This window comes from Dipodomys spectabilis, unplaced genomic scaffold, assembly GCF_019054845.1.
Source record: "Dipodomys spectabilis isolate Male_0828 unplaced genomic scaffold, ASM1905484v1 ptg000273l, whole genome shotgun sequence".
In the NCBI taxonomy this organism is placed as follows: Eukaryota; Metazoa; Chordata; class Mammalia; order Rodentia; family Heteromyidae; genus Dipodomys; species Dipodomys spectabilis.
The window spans coordinates 3952595-3968441 of NW_024870950.1; the positions used below are offsets into that span (position 1 = coordinate 3952595).

General features: G+C 43.1%; 1 protein-coding gene across 1 annotated transcript in view; it reads left to right on the plus strand.

Annotated features, from left to right (window-relative positions):
* Positions 1-5633: 5633 nt before the first annotated feature.
* Cfdp1 (craniofacial development protein 1) overlaps positions 5634-15847 on the plus strand; it is an 88180-nt gene continuing 77966 nt past the window's right edge. Inside the window, exons 1-4 of the mRNA XM_042700885.1 lie at positions 5634-5826; positions 7219-7336; positions 9650-9869; positions 10047-10174. Coding sequence (XP_042556819.1) covers positions 5763-5826; positions 7219-7336; positions 9650-9869; positions 10047-10174 — 530 coding nt within the window. The 5' untranslated portion in view covers positions 5634-5762. The remainder of the gene's footprint in view (positions 5827-7218; positions 7337-9649; positions 9870-10046; positions 10175-15847) is intronic.

Consider the following 15847-nt stretch of genomic DNA (forward strand, 5'->3'; position numbering starts at 1 on the left):
GACCCTGAGTTCAAGCCCCGATGCTAGTACACACACACAAAATGAAGGAAGGAAAGGAAGGGAAAAATCTCCCTTCAGTTTAAGAAACTCCTTTTATACTGGAAGATGATATTGAGTATCTCTATTAGATGATGCATCTTATTAGAGGTTTCACCTAAAACATTCTTTAGGATATAATTTCACAAATTTAACATGTGGGGCCAGTAGTTAGGGGACTGTTACCCTGACTTCTAACTTTTGAACATAACAACCCATGATAAAAATGTTATTTTTGGGCTGGGAAGGTGGCTCAGTGGTAGAGCATTGCCTTGCATGCCTGAGGCCCTGGGTTTGATTCCTCAGCACCACATAAGCAAAAAGAAAAAAGCCGGAAGTGGTTCTGTGGCTCAAGTGGTAGAGTACTAGCCTTGAGCTGAAGAGCTGAGGGATAGCACCCAGGCCCAGAGTTCAGGCCCCACGACCGGACCCCCCCCCCCCCAAAAAAAAAAAAAAAAGTTATTTTTATTTGGAGCCAAGATGAGAAAGTTAGGACATTTTGGAAGATCTTTTTTTTTTTTTTTGTCTGTTTCTTGTTTGATATACTTTATCTGTTCTTTTAAAACACTTAAAATATAAAGTATATCTCTAAATTATTGAATGTTTTATTTGTCCCAGTTTGTGAAGCATTCTCATCTGAGTAAATGTATATAGAATTTATATAGATTAAACTGTGTAGCTTAAATGTTTTCAGGGAGAAACTGAATGATAACAAAGAATGTATTCCACTTTGGTGGGGTTTTTTTTCCTGTCTCTTTTCTTCCTGATTCTTGTCTCAAATACAGAATTATTTGCAGTTGGCTGCTCAGATGATAGAATGTTGGCATTCATGTCGAACATTTTACCTAATAAAATTTTTTGAGAACTTTTGCCAACAACTGACTTTCTTAGAGACATTCAGCCATCATTTCCCCAGCAAGGTTCAACTTTACTTTCTGTAAATGCTGAGAAAAGGGAGGTAGTCCTCAGTAATTGTTTGAAAATCAAAAATCAACCCTGTTGATTCTTTAATAGGCTTTTGGGGTGAAAGCATTTGGTGAGAACTGAAAAAATTCATAAGCAAGAGCAGAATGAATGTTGCAAGAGAAAGATGTCACTGTACTATGTATATTTGCCAAAGTCTGCTAAAAGGCATCAAGTAACACTGTTTCAACTAGTGAGAAGCAGCTGATGGAAATAACTAACCTTGTATCCTTCCTTACATCCCTTCACATTTTTAATCAATCATATGTTGGCTTTTGATTCCAATGTCCTTTCTGACCATTCTGGTTTGCATTAAGTTCTTATTACACTGCAGAACACGCCAACCTTCCCTTTGGAGCTGTTTCCTGGAATGTGACGCCCTGGTGCCGTTAGCAATCCACACACAGAAGTCTGTGAAGTTGCATTTCTTTTTTTGTGCATTCTGTGAGGCTGGTTGTGACCAAAATCAGCTTAACTTTTTAAAAATTAGGTAATTTCACTAACTGCTACAGTTAAAATGATCAAATCTTTGTACAATAGGAAATTATTTAAACTTTATTTTTCTACTGACATTTCTAATTCTAATGTGTAAATGTTTATCAATAAAGAGTTACTTTAAATTCTTTGGGTTGGAATTGCATTTCTTTTTGAGTAGCCAGAAAGTTTATCTTTTGTAATAAAGTTGATCAGTTTTTTTTTTTGTTGTTGTTGTTGTGTTTTTTGTTTTTTTTGGTCAGTCATGGGACTTGAACTCTGGGCCTGGGCATTGTCCCTGAGCTCTTTTGCTCAAGGCTAGCGCTCTATCATTTTGAGCCACAGCTCCACTTCTGGTTTTTGACTGGTTAATTGGAGAGAAGAGTCTCACAGGGACTTTCTGCCTGTGCTGGCTTCTATCTGCGATCCTCAGATCTCAGGCTCCTGAGTAGCTAGGATTACAGGCGAGAGCCACCAGCGCCTGGCCTTTCACTGTATTTTATGTCAACTTTTTTCTAAGTTACAGGAAAATTCTTACTCAAAGATGTAATTATACTTACATGTGACCTTGATTCATTAACTCTGTGGGATATCAAGAAACTTTGGTATGACTCTATATTCTTGTTTGTGAATAACATTTCTATAGTAAGAATAGTGAAGCATTGCTTGTAGGTTAGGTTCTTGTAAGCTTGTGGAAACCTTTTGTCACCTGACCTGTTTTAGGTATGTGTCTGTTCAAAGACATCTTTCACTGGGAGCCAGTGGCTCAAACCTGTAATTCTAGCTACTCAGGAGGCTGATTTGAAGATCAAAATTGGAAGCCAGCTGTGGCAGGAAAGTCTGTGAGACTCTTATTAACCACCAGAAAACCAGAAATGGCATCTGTAACTCAAATGGTAGAGTTCTAGTCTCGAGAAGAAAACAAAACAAAACCAAAAACTCAGGGACAGTGCCTTGAGTTCAAGCTCCAGGATCCACACAAAAACTCAGTTGCACACATCTCAGAAGACACCTTAGTTGCCATACACAACAAAGGGAGACTAAGTGCTGAGAATGATGGTTCAAAGCCAGCCCAGGCAGGAAAGCCTGTGAGACACATCTCCAATTAACCAGCAAAAAGCCATAAATGAAGCTGTGGCTCAAATGGTAAAGGAGAAAAAGCTCAAGTATAGCACCTAGGCCCTGAGTTCAAGCCCCAGTACAAATAGGAAAAAAAACACAAACAGGAGCAGGGCGCTGGTGGCTCACAATAATCCTAGCTACTCAGGAGGCTAAGATCTGAGGATTGCAGTTTGAAGTCATCCCTGGAAGAAAAATCCCTGTGAGACTCTTATCTCCAATTAACCACTCAGAAAACAGAAGTGGCACTGTAGCTCAAGTTGTGCAGTGCTAGCCTTGAGCACAAAGAGGCTCAGGGACAGTGCCCAGGACCTGAGTTCAAGCCCCAAAACTGACCAAAAAAAAAAAAAGTTTACAAACATTAAATGCTTATTATTGATGGAAATGCAGGTTGTGATGGAGTAATGTGCAGTGTGATTCAACTCAACTATGTCCCCTAAAGACCCAGCAAGGCGGGGGGGGGGGGGGGGGGTGGTGGAATTCCACAGAAGAGGGAAAAGGTAGCACATGGGCATCTATTGGCAGTTCTTCCTTAAAAGTTTGACTATCTCCACTAACGATGCATTGGGCTCTCTCAATCTGATGTGAAAAACTGAACCAGCTTGGCTTGGCTTTCTGCCTCATGTTTTTAAGCATCTGCATGTAAAGAGCAAATCAGTGGAGGTGAGGGGTTAAATTTGAGGTTGTGACCAAGCATAGGGTCACACTCTAACATTGGCATTAAAAAATGTCCAGCAGAGCAGAATTCCATTCTGTTGTTTTGGCCGCTGTAAAAGGGACAATTCTTGAGAGTCTTGTGTTCTCCTCCTCCTCCTCATAGCTGACTCCTACAGCTTACTTTGCCATCTCATCTAGGTCTTCATTTGATGGACTCTACTGTCTTGTCTGCCAAAAATTCTCCACATCTTTTTCATTCATTGTCCTAAAGGCCCCCAATTATTTGCCATGCAGTAGGTGTTATTGACTGTTCTTTATATTTGTTCTGTGACACTTTCTACACAGTCTGGCCAAACTTTCTAACAGTTACCAAGAGCAGCTGACGATATTAATTCCATGCTATTCCAGTGTAACTGATAAGGTTGCATATAGTAACTGACTACCAGTAGGACATTATTGTGGTTTCCTTGTTGGCCTTGTGGGTCTTCCAGGCCTTCATTTTAAAGCTTGTGTAGTGTGCCTTGAAAGCGTTTATTATGCCCCAATCAAGTGGTTGGATGAGTGTTTGAGGACATAAGAAAAAAAACAACAAACTTCTGCATTGGGGTGTGCATATTCCAGTTCTTCATGGCAATGGACAAAAGGCATTAGTAAAAATCAGTAAAACCAAGCCGGGCGCTGGTGGCTCACGCCTGTAATCCTAGCTACTCAGGAGGCTGAGATCTGAGGATCGCGGTTCAAAGCCAGCCCGGGCAAGAAAGACCGTGAGACTCCTATCTCCAATAAACCACCAGAAAACCGGAAGTGGCGCTGTAGCTCAAGTGGTAGAGCGCTCGCCTTGAGCTGAAGAGCTGAGAGACAGTGCCCAGGCCCAGAGTTCAAGCCCCACGACCGACAAAAAAAAAAAAAAAAATCAGTAAAACCTTGAAAGCAAGATTTCTGCTCTGTACTTTTTTGTTCCACCAACAATGGACTGGCATATGTTTCGCATTTTCCTCTTTAAGTGTTTGTAAACTGTGGGCTCTATACAACATAAAGGGTTTGCACTTCAAGTCGCCCTTGGCATTGGCACACAACAGCAAAGCCAGGAACTTTAGAGGCTATTTGCATTAAATGTCAGTATCCTTGTTTAGCCAGTCTTGCTGGGCACTGGTGACTCACACCTGTAATCCTAGCTACTCAGGAAGCTGAGATCTGAGGATCATGTTTCAAAGCCAGCCCAGACGGGAAAGTCTGTGAGACTTTTATCTCCAGAAAACCAGAAGTGGAGCTGTGGTTCAAATGGTAGAGCAGTAGCTGTGTGGAGATGGGGGAGCTCAGGGACAGCACCCAGGCAAAGTTCAAGGGCCACCACCGTCAAAAAGAAGGGAGGGAGGGAGGGCCAGTCTTCTCACTATTGTAACCCTGCTCTTCACATAACTCTTATCCTGGATGACAGTGTTATTTAAATCCTTCTTCTGTCTCTGATCTGTAGAACTTGCCTGGCCTTTAACTTTGAACATTTTTTTTTGGGGGGGGGGGGGATCTACCACAGCCACCTTCCCAGCCCAACTTTTAACATTTTTTTTTAAAATTCACATCACATGGCTACACTTGCCAGCAAGGTTTCGCATTTGTCTTACCCCGGATAATGTGACCTTTGGCTCTCACAGCAGGGCTGTCCATTATGCTGTCTGTGCCAATCTGTTTCATCAATCCAGATTTAGCTGCTTCGCCATCCTTTCCGCGGCTTCCGGGTAGATATTGACTTGCCCTTGCACACAGACTGGAGCATTTCCCGCTCCTTTTTTGGTGGGGGGAGGGGGGTCCAGTCGTGGGGCCTGAACTCTGGGCCTGGGTGCTGTCCCTCAGCTCTTCAGCTCAAGGCTAGTGCTCTACCACTTGAGCCACAGCACCACTTCCGGCTTTTTTCTTTTTGCTTATGTGGTGCTGAGGAATCGAACCCAGGGCCTCATACATGCAAGACAAACGCTCTACCACTGAGCCACCTTCCCAGCCTTCCCACTCCTTTTTTTGGTGCGGGATTCTAACATCGACGAGGAACTGTAAGTCCTCCTATTTAACCATAACTGGAATCTCAACACTGCAAGTTTCCATTCTCTGTGCGTGCCCAAGAATGAGCCCAGAAAGCAATAATTATCGACTTTGAGGACTATAAGGTTAAAATTTAGCTACCCAGAAAGGTTGAGAATACAGAACTAAGAGTCAACTGTATTTCCACAAACAGGTAGTTTTATTTAAGCATATTTATTGGGTCAACGCAGTGAGGTTACACTGAAGACTACAAGTCCCAGCATGCAAAGCGCTCGGGAGTGTCCGGGCTCCCGCTTGGGCCCAGGTATGGTGGCCGGAAGTGGCGTCTTTGACCACGTGGCACTCTGTGCGCATGTGCACACGCCTCCGGGGCCGCCCTGGCAGTCGCCGCCCGGGCTCTATGGTCCCTCCCTAGAGCTTTCCAGGAGGGGGAGGCTGCCCGGGTCCTGGTGGGTTGCGCGACCCCGAGCTGCAACAACATGGAAGAATTCGACTCCGAAGACTTCTCCACCTCGGAGGAAGACGAAGACTACGTGCCGTCGGGTGAGCGAGTCGGCCTGAGGCGAGCGGCGGATGGTCCCGCCCCGAGCCTCACGTGAGGCGCTCAGGGCCCCCCACCCCGGCCCGGGTCGCCGCCGCCGCCGCCGTGGCCCCCGAGGCCCGTGGGCTCCGCGCCCGGACCCCTGTCACCTCCTCCCGGCCGCCCGGGCCCGAGGCGTGCGCGGGCCGGCCTCGCGCGGCGGCTCCCCGTGGCCCGCGCGGGCCGCCGCCCCCTGTCGGAGGGCGGGAACCGGCACGTGAGTGCCGCTGGTCTCCGGGGACGCCGTCTGCGCGCCCGACGGCAGCGCCGCGCCTCGAGGCTCCGAGCCAGCGGGCCGTGCCACCGCCACGTCCAGGATCGGGCTGCCCACGGCCCGCGCCCAGCCCGGGCCCTGGTTGTTAGAAAGTCCCGTAACGTGGTGCTTTGCCTCTTTACAGGGTCAGCGCCTGGCTGCCTTCTCAGAACTTTTTTTTTTTTTTCTTTTCTGTGTGCGCCTGGGGCTTGAACTCGGGGCCCGGGGCGCTATCCCACCCCACCCCCACGCAAGGCTGATGCTCCACCAACTTGAACCATAGCTCCACTTCTGGCTTTTTGTTGGAGCGTTGGAGATAACAGTCTCACCGACTTTTCGGCCTGGGCTGGCTTTGAACCACAATCCTCAGGACTTTGCTACAATTACAGGCCCCTCACCTTGCTGATGTCCTTAACTTTTTTATTCACACAGTCGCTTAGGTGAAAAAAAAATCTCTCATCTCAGTCGTTCTTACGCCTTCCCTCCATCCACTTCTAGAAAAGTCTCGTGGACTTTTCTCTTGGGGCTGGCTTCAAGCCTCTATTTCAGCCTCCTGAGTAGCTAGCATTGCATTCGTGAGCCAAAGGTGCCTTGCTACTGGGGAGCTATTTTCATTAATAGTTATCATTCCTATCCCACTTCCCTTCATTCTCCCCCCACCCCAACCCTTTTCACAATAGAAATGTTTTTATGTGAGAATTTCTTTTTTTGGGGGGTGGGGGGTGTCCAGTCATGGGGCCTGAACTCTGGGCCTGGGCGCTGTCCCTCAGCTCTTCAGCTCAAGGCTAGCACTCTACCACTTGAGCCACCTTCCCAGCCCCTTATGTGAGAATTTCTTTTCGTTTTTTTTTTTTTTTTTTTGGGGTCCGGTCGTGGGCCTGAACTCTGGGCCTGGGTGCTGTCCCTCAGGTCTTCAGCTCAAGGCTAGCGCTCTACCACTTGAGCCACAGCGCCACTTCCGGCTTTTTTCTTTTTGCTTATGTGGTGCTGAGGAATCGAACCCAGGGCCTCATGCATGCAAGGCAAGCACTCTACCACTCAGCCACCTTCCCAGCCCCTTATGTGAGAATTTCTATGTGACCACATTATTATATGATTCCAGGTGGGGAGTATAGTGAAGATGATGTCAATGAATTAGTGAAGGAAGATGAAGTGGATGGTGAAGAACAGACCCAGAAAACCAAAGGGACAAAACGGAAGGCTCAGAGCATTCCAGCCAGGTGATGCTGCCCTTTAGAGTGCTGAGATTGATCACATGACAGGGTTTGGTCTGGGTTTTGTGCTTTTTTAAAAAAATTGTCTGGGATTCTAACCTTTCTGTCTTTTGAGGGAAACATTTGCTGATGTTTTAAAATTAAGTTCTTTGGAAAGTTAACAATTTTTTTTTTTGGTACCAATCCTGGGGCTTGAAACTCAGGGCCTGGGTGCTGTCTTGTCACCTTTGTGCTTAAGGTTAGTGGCTTCATGCATGCTAGGCAAACACTACCACTAACCACATCCCCAGCCAAGTTAATTTTTTTTTTTTAATTAAGAATTGCAAGGATCTCTCTCTCTCCCTCTCCTTTCCCCCCTCCCCCCCCTCTTTCTTTCATCTTGGGGCTTGAATTCAGGCTACCACTTGAGCCACAGTGCCACTTCTAGTTTTCTGGTGGTTAAATGGGCTTTCTTATCCAGACTAGCATCAAACTGCTATTCTCAGATCTCAGCCTCCTGAATAGTTAGGATTACAGTCATAAGCCATCAATGCCTGGCAGTTTTATTTCTTTAAAAGTACTTTTATAGCAAACTTAAAATCTAGAAAAGTCCTTTATTTCACCAAAGGAGTTCATAATGAGTTTTTCATGCCATGTTGTTTGATGTAGGTTGCAGATTATTAACTACAGGGGCTTATCTCTGGCCTGGAGCCAGGATGCAGAACAGGTGACAGACAAATCACAAGACCCATGAATTGACACAGAAAGCATGACACAGAAATGCTAGAGAAGCAACATTGCCATAAATACAAACCTTAGCCCAAGATAGCTGAGGAATCAGAAAATCCTAATTTAAAAGGGGGGGGGGCAGGGCATATATCTGATATTGAATTACACAGTCACCAAAGTTTGAATTTAAAAAAAAAAAATTTTATTGTTATAAAGGTGATGTGCAGCCAGGCACCTGTGGCTCACGCCTATAATCCTAGCTACTCAGAAGGCTGAGATCTGAGGATTGGATTCAAAGCCAGCCCAGGCAGGAAAGTCCATGAGACTTATCTCCAATAAGCTACTCAGAAAACTGGAAGTGAGGTGGCTCAAATGGTAGCAGCTCAAGTGGTAGCTGCTCGCTAGCCTTGAGCTGAAGAGCTGAAGGACAGAGTTCAAGCCCCATGACCGACATAAATAAATAAATACAGGTGATTGCAGAGGGGTTACAGGTAATATGTATATTTCTTTTGTGGGGGGGCGGTGTCACTCTGATTTTTTTTTTTTTGGTGGGTTGTGGGGCTTTAACTCAGGGCTAGAGTGCTGTCCTTTGTGCTCAAGACTAACATTCTACCACTTGAGCCATAGCACCACTTCCAGTTTTTTGAGTTGTTAATTGAGATAGGAGTCTCACGGGGACTTTTCTTCCCAGGCTGGCTTTGAACTGGCATCCTCTGATCTCTGCTTCTTGAGGAGCTAGGATTACAGGCATGAGCCACCAGCACCTGCCTTCTAATTAATTTTCAATTCAGATAGAAGCATCTTATTTTGTCTTACTGAATACTGAAGCGGTTTATGAAAAGGAATAAAAGAACTTTAGATATTAGATGACCATAAAGTCAAAATACTATAAGATGCAATATATGCTTATGTCTTGGACACTGTACTTTTTTTTTTTTTTTTTGGTTGGTCATGGGATTGAAGGCTGGGCTTGGGTGCTGTCCCTCAGCTCTTCAGCTCAAGTCTAGTGCTCTACCACTTGAGCCATGGCGCCACTTCCAGTTTTCTGGGAGTTAATTGGACATAAGAGTCTCATGGACTTTCCTGCCTGGGCTGGCTTTGAACCTCAATCCTCAGATCTCAGCCTCCTGAGTAGCTAGAATTACAGGTTTGAGCCACCAGCACCCGGTTGGACCCAGTACTCTTATCCATAAGTTTCTCTGTATTCTAAGTTTCATTTCTTTACAAGGTAATGCAGAGTATTTATATTTTTTTTCCTGAGAGCTTCTGGAGGAAATAACAGAAATGAACTTGACTCCCTTCTCAATAGAATTTATTCTTCAAATGGAGGAGCTTGAAAAAGTAAAAAGAAAAAAAATACTTGGCATATCTGTGTTCTTGGAATACTCTTTCTGAACAGATTAGTGCTATGAAGTGATTTGGTGTTGAAAGTGATGTGAATGGAGACAGCGCAGACAGTAGGAACTCTAGTTATTTTTACAAATCTCAGGTTCCTTTCTTTGCTCCCCTTGTTATTAGTAGCCCTAGATACATTTTTTAAGTATTCAAGGGATAAAAATAATTTTGTGTTGTCTGTCCTGTGTTTCTTCCTTGGTGATTGTTGGTGAATAGGAAAAGGAAACAAAGTGGCCTCTTGTTAGAAGAGGAGGAGGAGGAAGAGGATACCAGGGCAGAATCTGGAGGAACTAGTAGCGAGGAAGAAGATGGAGAAGAGCAAGAAAAAGGCATTGGGTCAGAGGTTGCAAGGAAAAAGAAAGAAGATGAACTGTGGGCCAGCTTCCTCAATGATGTGGGACCAAAGTCAAAAGCATCCCCAAGTACACAGGTTAAGGTAAGTTTAGAGATGAATATCTCTCCAGAAATATCCCAAATTTTCAGAATTTTCTGTTCCTTTTTTCTTTGCAAACTGAGATTTGAATCTTATCGCAGAAAGCCGACTTGATACCTTACTATGGGGGCTAAGTTTAGACTTTGGTGTAACTGATTGGATTTCTTTATCTTTTCACAGACAGGAGAAGAGAGTGAAGAGACAAGTTCAAGGAAGTTGTTGGTAAAAACAGATGATTTAGAGAAACCTAAAGAAACTGAAAAAGTTAAAATCACCAAGGTGTTTGATTTTGCTGGTGAGGAAGTGAGGTAAGAGGACCTTTATATACTAATGAAGCCGATAAAACTAATGCTTTTAAAAATGAGCAACTTTCTTTCTTTTTTTTTTTGGTCGGTCGTGGGGCTTGAACTCTGGGCCTGAGTGCTGTCCCTTAGCTCTTCAGCTAAAGGTGAGCACTCTACCACTTGAGCCACTTCTGGTTTTCTAGTGGTTTATTGGAGATAGGAGTCTCACGGTCTTTTCTGCCCGGGCTGGGCTGGCTTTGAACCGAGATCCTCAGATCTCAGCCTCCTGAGTAGCTAGGATTACAGGCATGAGCCACCGGCGCCTGGCTAAAATGAGCAACTTTCTAAGTGATGTTAGCATCTGTCTTCATTTTAATCCATCTTAACATTTTGAAAAAGTTTTGGATAATCTGAGAAAAATTTGTATTTCCACTTTGTCATCACATGTTTTGTGACTTTGGATAAGTCATTATTCTAAAGAGAATGTGAACTAGCCCTAGGAGGCTTCTGAAATCAGGTAGCAATTGAAAATTCTTGGGGAGAAATTTGGCTCCAATATTATTTTCTTAATGTTATTTAAATGGGTTCAAAGCTTATTTAATATAGAAAAACAGTAGAGGCATAAAAGTCTTGACCAGTTTAGCCTACTAGGTGTTTTAAGTTAAAAGCCATATGCTTGGAATTTCTTTTCTTCCTCTCCCTACTTAGCTAAATTTATTATATGAAAACTGCATTGTAATTTAGAGTTAAATAAGAACAGATGAAATATCAATCAGTTTTTTTTAAGTGGCTATGTTTATTTCCCTTAACAGTTACAAATTAAACATGGAAACAGCCTGAAAATTGAATTTCCCCTGAAGTTATTGTTATTAAAATAATACCTGGCTGGGCGCCAGTGGTTCATGCCTGTAATCCTAGCTACTCAGGAGGCTGAGATCTGAGGACTGTGATTCAAAGCTATCCTGGGCAGAAAAGTCTCTGTCAGGAGGCTGACATTTTAGGATTTGGGGTTCAAAGCCAGCCTGGGCAGGAAGATCTGTAAGATGCTAGTTAACCACAGAAAGCTAGAAATGGAGCTGCTGCTCAAGTGCTGGAGTGCTAGCTTTGAGCAAAAGCCCAGGAACAATGTCCAGACCCTGAGTTCAACCCCATGACTGGCAAAAAAATAAGACAAAACACTAGTCTTGAGCACAAAAGCTCAGGGACAGTATCCAGTCCTAGAGTTCAAGCCCCAGGACCAGAACAAAAAAATAATAACAATAATATCTGTTTCCCAGTAATTATAATCATCCTTCCATATTGGAATATTGGTCCCACTGTCCAGCCAGATTCCTTACTCATGTTCATTACATAAATAAAATGGTGTAATATTTGTATATAAATTATTCACAGCTTTTTGCATCTCTGTATTATTTATAATACCTAGCTCAGTTTCAGTGACACACAAATAGTATTATTGTTTAGGAAATAATGACATGAAAAGTCTGTACATGTGCTGTACAGATGGAGTTCTATTTTTCTGCATATTTTCTGTCTGTGCATCATTGAATTGATGATGTGGAACCCAGCAATACAGAATCAGCTGCACTTTTGTTTCATTTGTGTTTCACTTTTGTTTTGTTGCTTATTCATGCTGGTACTCAGGCTTGAACTTAGATATTTCAGCTTAAACTCAGTAGTGCTTTTACTCGCTTTTTAACTCTGCCCCTTAAGCTACACTTCTAATTCCTACACTTCTAATTGCCTATGCTTGTTTTGCCTGTCCTCAGATGTCAGCCTCCTGAATAGCTAAGATTATAGGTATGAGCCACTGGCACCCACCTGAACTGTATGTAACCAATGAAAATGCATTTTGAAAAATGAAATTTGGCATGATCAATTTTATCAATAGTATGGAGCAAAAACTTACTGTTTTATTTTCTCCTAAACATTTTCTTATGAAAACTGTCATACAGAAATGTTGCTGGAGGGCTGGGAATATGCCTTAGTGGTAGAATGCTTGCCTAGCAATGCATAAAGCTCTGGAATTGATTTCTCAGTACCATATAAACAGTGGAGCTTTGGCTTAAGTAGTAGAGTGCTAGCCTTGAGCAACAGAAGCTCAAGGACAGTACCCAACCCTGAGTTCAAGACCCAGTACTGGCAGAAAAAAAATGTTGCCACAATAGAATGAATACCCATGTGCTTATTCGTTGTTTTGCCTTTAATATACTTGTATTTTTTTTGTTTTATTTAATCCATTTGGGAATTGCTTATAAACATTATAACACTTAGTTCTTACATACTTCAGCACGTCTCCTTTTTGTTCTATAGGAGATCCAGGATTGATAATGACAAGTTAGATCACACAGACCACATCTGTTAGAGTTGTTTATTATAAGGTACTCTTTTTTTTTTTTTTTTTTTTTTGGGTCCGGTTGTGGGGCCTGAACTCTGGGCCTGGGCACTGTCCCTCAGCTCTTCAGCTCAAGGTGAGTACTCTACCACTTGAGCCACAGCGCCACTTCCGGCCTTTTTTTTCTGCCTATGTGGTGCTGAGGAATCGAACCCAGGGCCTTGTGTATGCAAGGCAAGCACTCTACCACTGAGCCCCCTTCCCAGCCCTAAGGTACTCTTTTCCTTGGGAATTAGTTGTTTTGAGGATTCATTCAAGAATGATGATATGAATTGGTAACTCTATTGGAAGTTACTGAATTATCCAATGGGGTTAAAGAGAACACTGTCAGTAAGCCAATCATTGATAAGTCCTATAAAAATAATGCAGAGACATCTGGGTGCCAGTGGCTCACGCCTGTAATCCTGGCTACTCAGGAGATTGAGATCTGAGGATCATGGTTCAAAGCCAGGCCATGTAGGAAAGTCTGTGAGACTCTTACCTCCAATTAATCGCCAAAAAGCTGAAAGTGAGCTGTCTCATCTGGTTTGCCTTGAGCACAAGTGCCCAGTCTGAATTCAAGCCCCAGCAGCAGCAAAAAAATAAAAATAATGTAGGGAAGTTCTATAAACATAATACACTAAGCTGGACACTGGTGGCTTATGCCTGTAATTCCAGCTGTTTAGGAGGCTGAGATCTGAGGATCACAGTTCAAAGCTAGCCTGGGCAGGAAAGACTATGAGACTCTTTTCTCTAATAAGCTACTCAGAAAAAGCTTGAAGTGGCACTGTGGCTCAAGTGGTAGCCTTTGAGCAAAAGCTCAGGGACAATGTGCAGGCCCAGAGTTCAAGCCCCAGAACTGGCAAAATAATAATAATTATTATTTTTGCACTGTGTTGATGTTGCATTAGACATATAAATTTAAAATAAAAACTTTTACACTTCTGTTTTAGCCTGGATTATTTCCATGTGCATACAGAATATCCAAGGAAGGGCTGTGAAGGTGGCTCAGTGGTAGAGCGCTTGCCTTGCATGCCTGAGGCCCTGGGTTCGATTCCTCAGCACCACATAAGCAAAAAAAGAAAAAAGCTGGAAGTGGTGCTGTGGCTCAAGTGGTAGAGCGCTAGCCTTGAGCTGAAGAGCTGAGGGACAGCGCCCAGGCCCAGAGTTCAGGCCCCACAACCGGACCCCAAAAAAAACCAAAACAGAATATCCAAGGAAGAGTTATTTATATCTTCACCAGGAGCCTGCATAGAGAGCTCAAAAAGCTGGAATAAGCTGATCAAATTAAAATTTATAGTTTGTTTGCAAATACAAATACATTCCACAAGTTTACTACTTAATTTTTGAAAGTAAGCAGCAAGTTTTAATAATGGCTGAGTATTTAAGGAGTTTGCTGTTTCCACATTTTGTCAGAAGAGGGCAGTACCAAATCTATCAAAAAGGAAACATGAATATGGAAGGACTTATTTTTTTCATTAATTATATACTCATGCACACATGTTTATTCCTGAAAGTAATATGTTTATTGTTTGTAAAACCCCATAAATTTCAAGACAAGAGATAGTACTCTTTTTTTTTAAACATCATTTTTTTTTTTTGTCTTTTCTCTTTTGCTACTGGGGATTAAACTCAGGATGTTATACTTGCTAGGCAAGCACATTGCCACTGAGTCACATCCCAGCCCAAGAAAGTATTCTCTTCCTAAAGAGAATGGAAACTTTATTAATACTTGGTATGTTGGCAGGAATTTTTTTAAACATTATTTATATTTAACTTTGGTTATAAGTAACCCTCTTGAGGGAGATTTGAATTTTAATTAACAATCCAGACATAAATTGGTGCCTGGATTTAAGCATATCTTTTCATCCTGTCCTTTTTTTTTTATTATTATTTTGGTTGGTCATGGGCTTAAATTCAGGGTCTGGGTGCTGTCCATGGGCTCTTTTTTGCTCAAGGCTAGCAATCTACCACTTGAGCCACAGCTCCACTTCTAGTTTGTTTTCTGAGTGGTTGATTGGAAGTAAGAGTCTCATGGGGACTTTCTTGGCCAGGCTGTCTTTGAACCAGGATCTTCAGCTCTCAACCTCCTGAGTACCTGTGATTAGAGATGTGAGGCAGCGCCTGGCTCTTTTCGTCTATTGATATCATTATTCTGCTTTTTCTTTTTGTCTTTGTATTAAGTTAAGAACTTTACTACCTCTTTAAGAACTATGCGAAGGCTCGTAATGGCTTGGAAGAGTGTGCAAGTGTAAGCATAAGATAGTGTTAGCACAAAACTAGTCTTAGTTTTTCTTTTTTTTTTTTGGTCTGGTCGTGGGGCCTGAACTCTGGGCCTGGGTGCTGTCCCTCAGCTCAAGGCTAGCGCTCTACCACTTGAGCCGCAGTGCCACTTCTGGCTTTTTTTTCTGCTTATGTGGTACTGAGGAATCGAACCCAGGGCCTCATGCATGCAAGGCAAGCGCTCTACCACTGAGCCACCTTCCCAGCCCTAGTCAGTTTTTCTAAAGGTGTTTTGATTGTTCAGTTTTGGATTTTTGGTGTTTCGTGGTTTATTAACCTTGGTGAATAGGGAAAATGATATTTTTATCTGTCCTTATCATATAACTAGCTGAGCCAACTAGCTCAGACTTTTTTAAATGATTCATCTTTTGGAAAAGGCCAGTCATGGAAAGTTTCTGCCCAAATGAAGATTTTTCAGGAAGTACTGAGTAAGTGAAAATGAATTTAAAATGGAATTTCTGCTTGAGAATACCTGAATTAATTGCTGCTAATAATAGTCCTTTTTCCAATGGGTACTGGTGGCTCATGCCTGTGATCCTCACTAGTCAGGAAAGTGACATCTGAGCATCGGCCTTCAAAGCCAGCTTGGGAAGGAAAATCTGTGAGACTCTTATCTCCAGTTAGCCACCAGAAAACCAGAAGTGGCACTTTGGCTCAAGTGGTAGAGCGCTAGCATTGAGCAAAAAAGCTCAGGGACATTAGGCCTTTTCCTGTCAGGGGTCCCTTTTGTAGTAGATATTCTATGCTCACTTTACCTACTTGCATTATCTTTACTTTTTTTTTTTTTTGGCAGTGGTGGGGCCTGAACTCTATGCCTGGGCATTGTCCCTTAGCTCTTCAGCTCAAGGCTAGTGTTCTACCACTTGAGCCACAGCACCACTTATGGCTTTTTCTGCTTATGTGGTGCTGAGGAATTGAACCCAGGGCCTCATGCATGCAGGGCAAGCATTCTACCACTGAGCCACCTTCCCAGCCCATCAGGGGTCCCTTTTGTATATGAAATGGTCTATAATTTAACTATTCTACTTGAGAATGCTTTG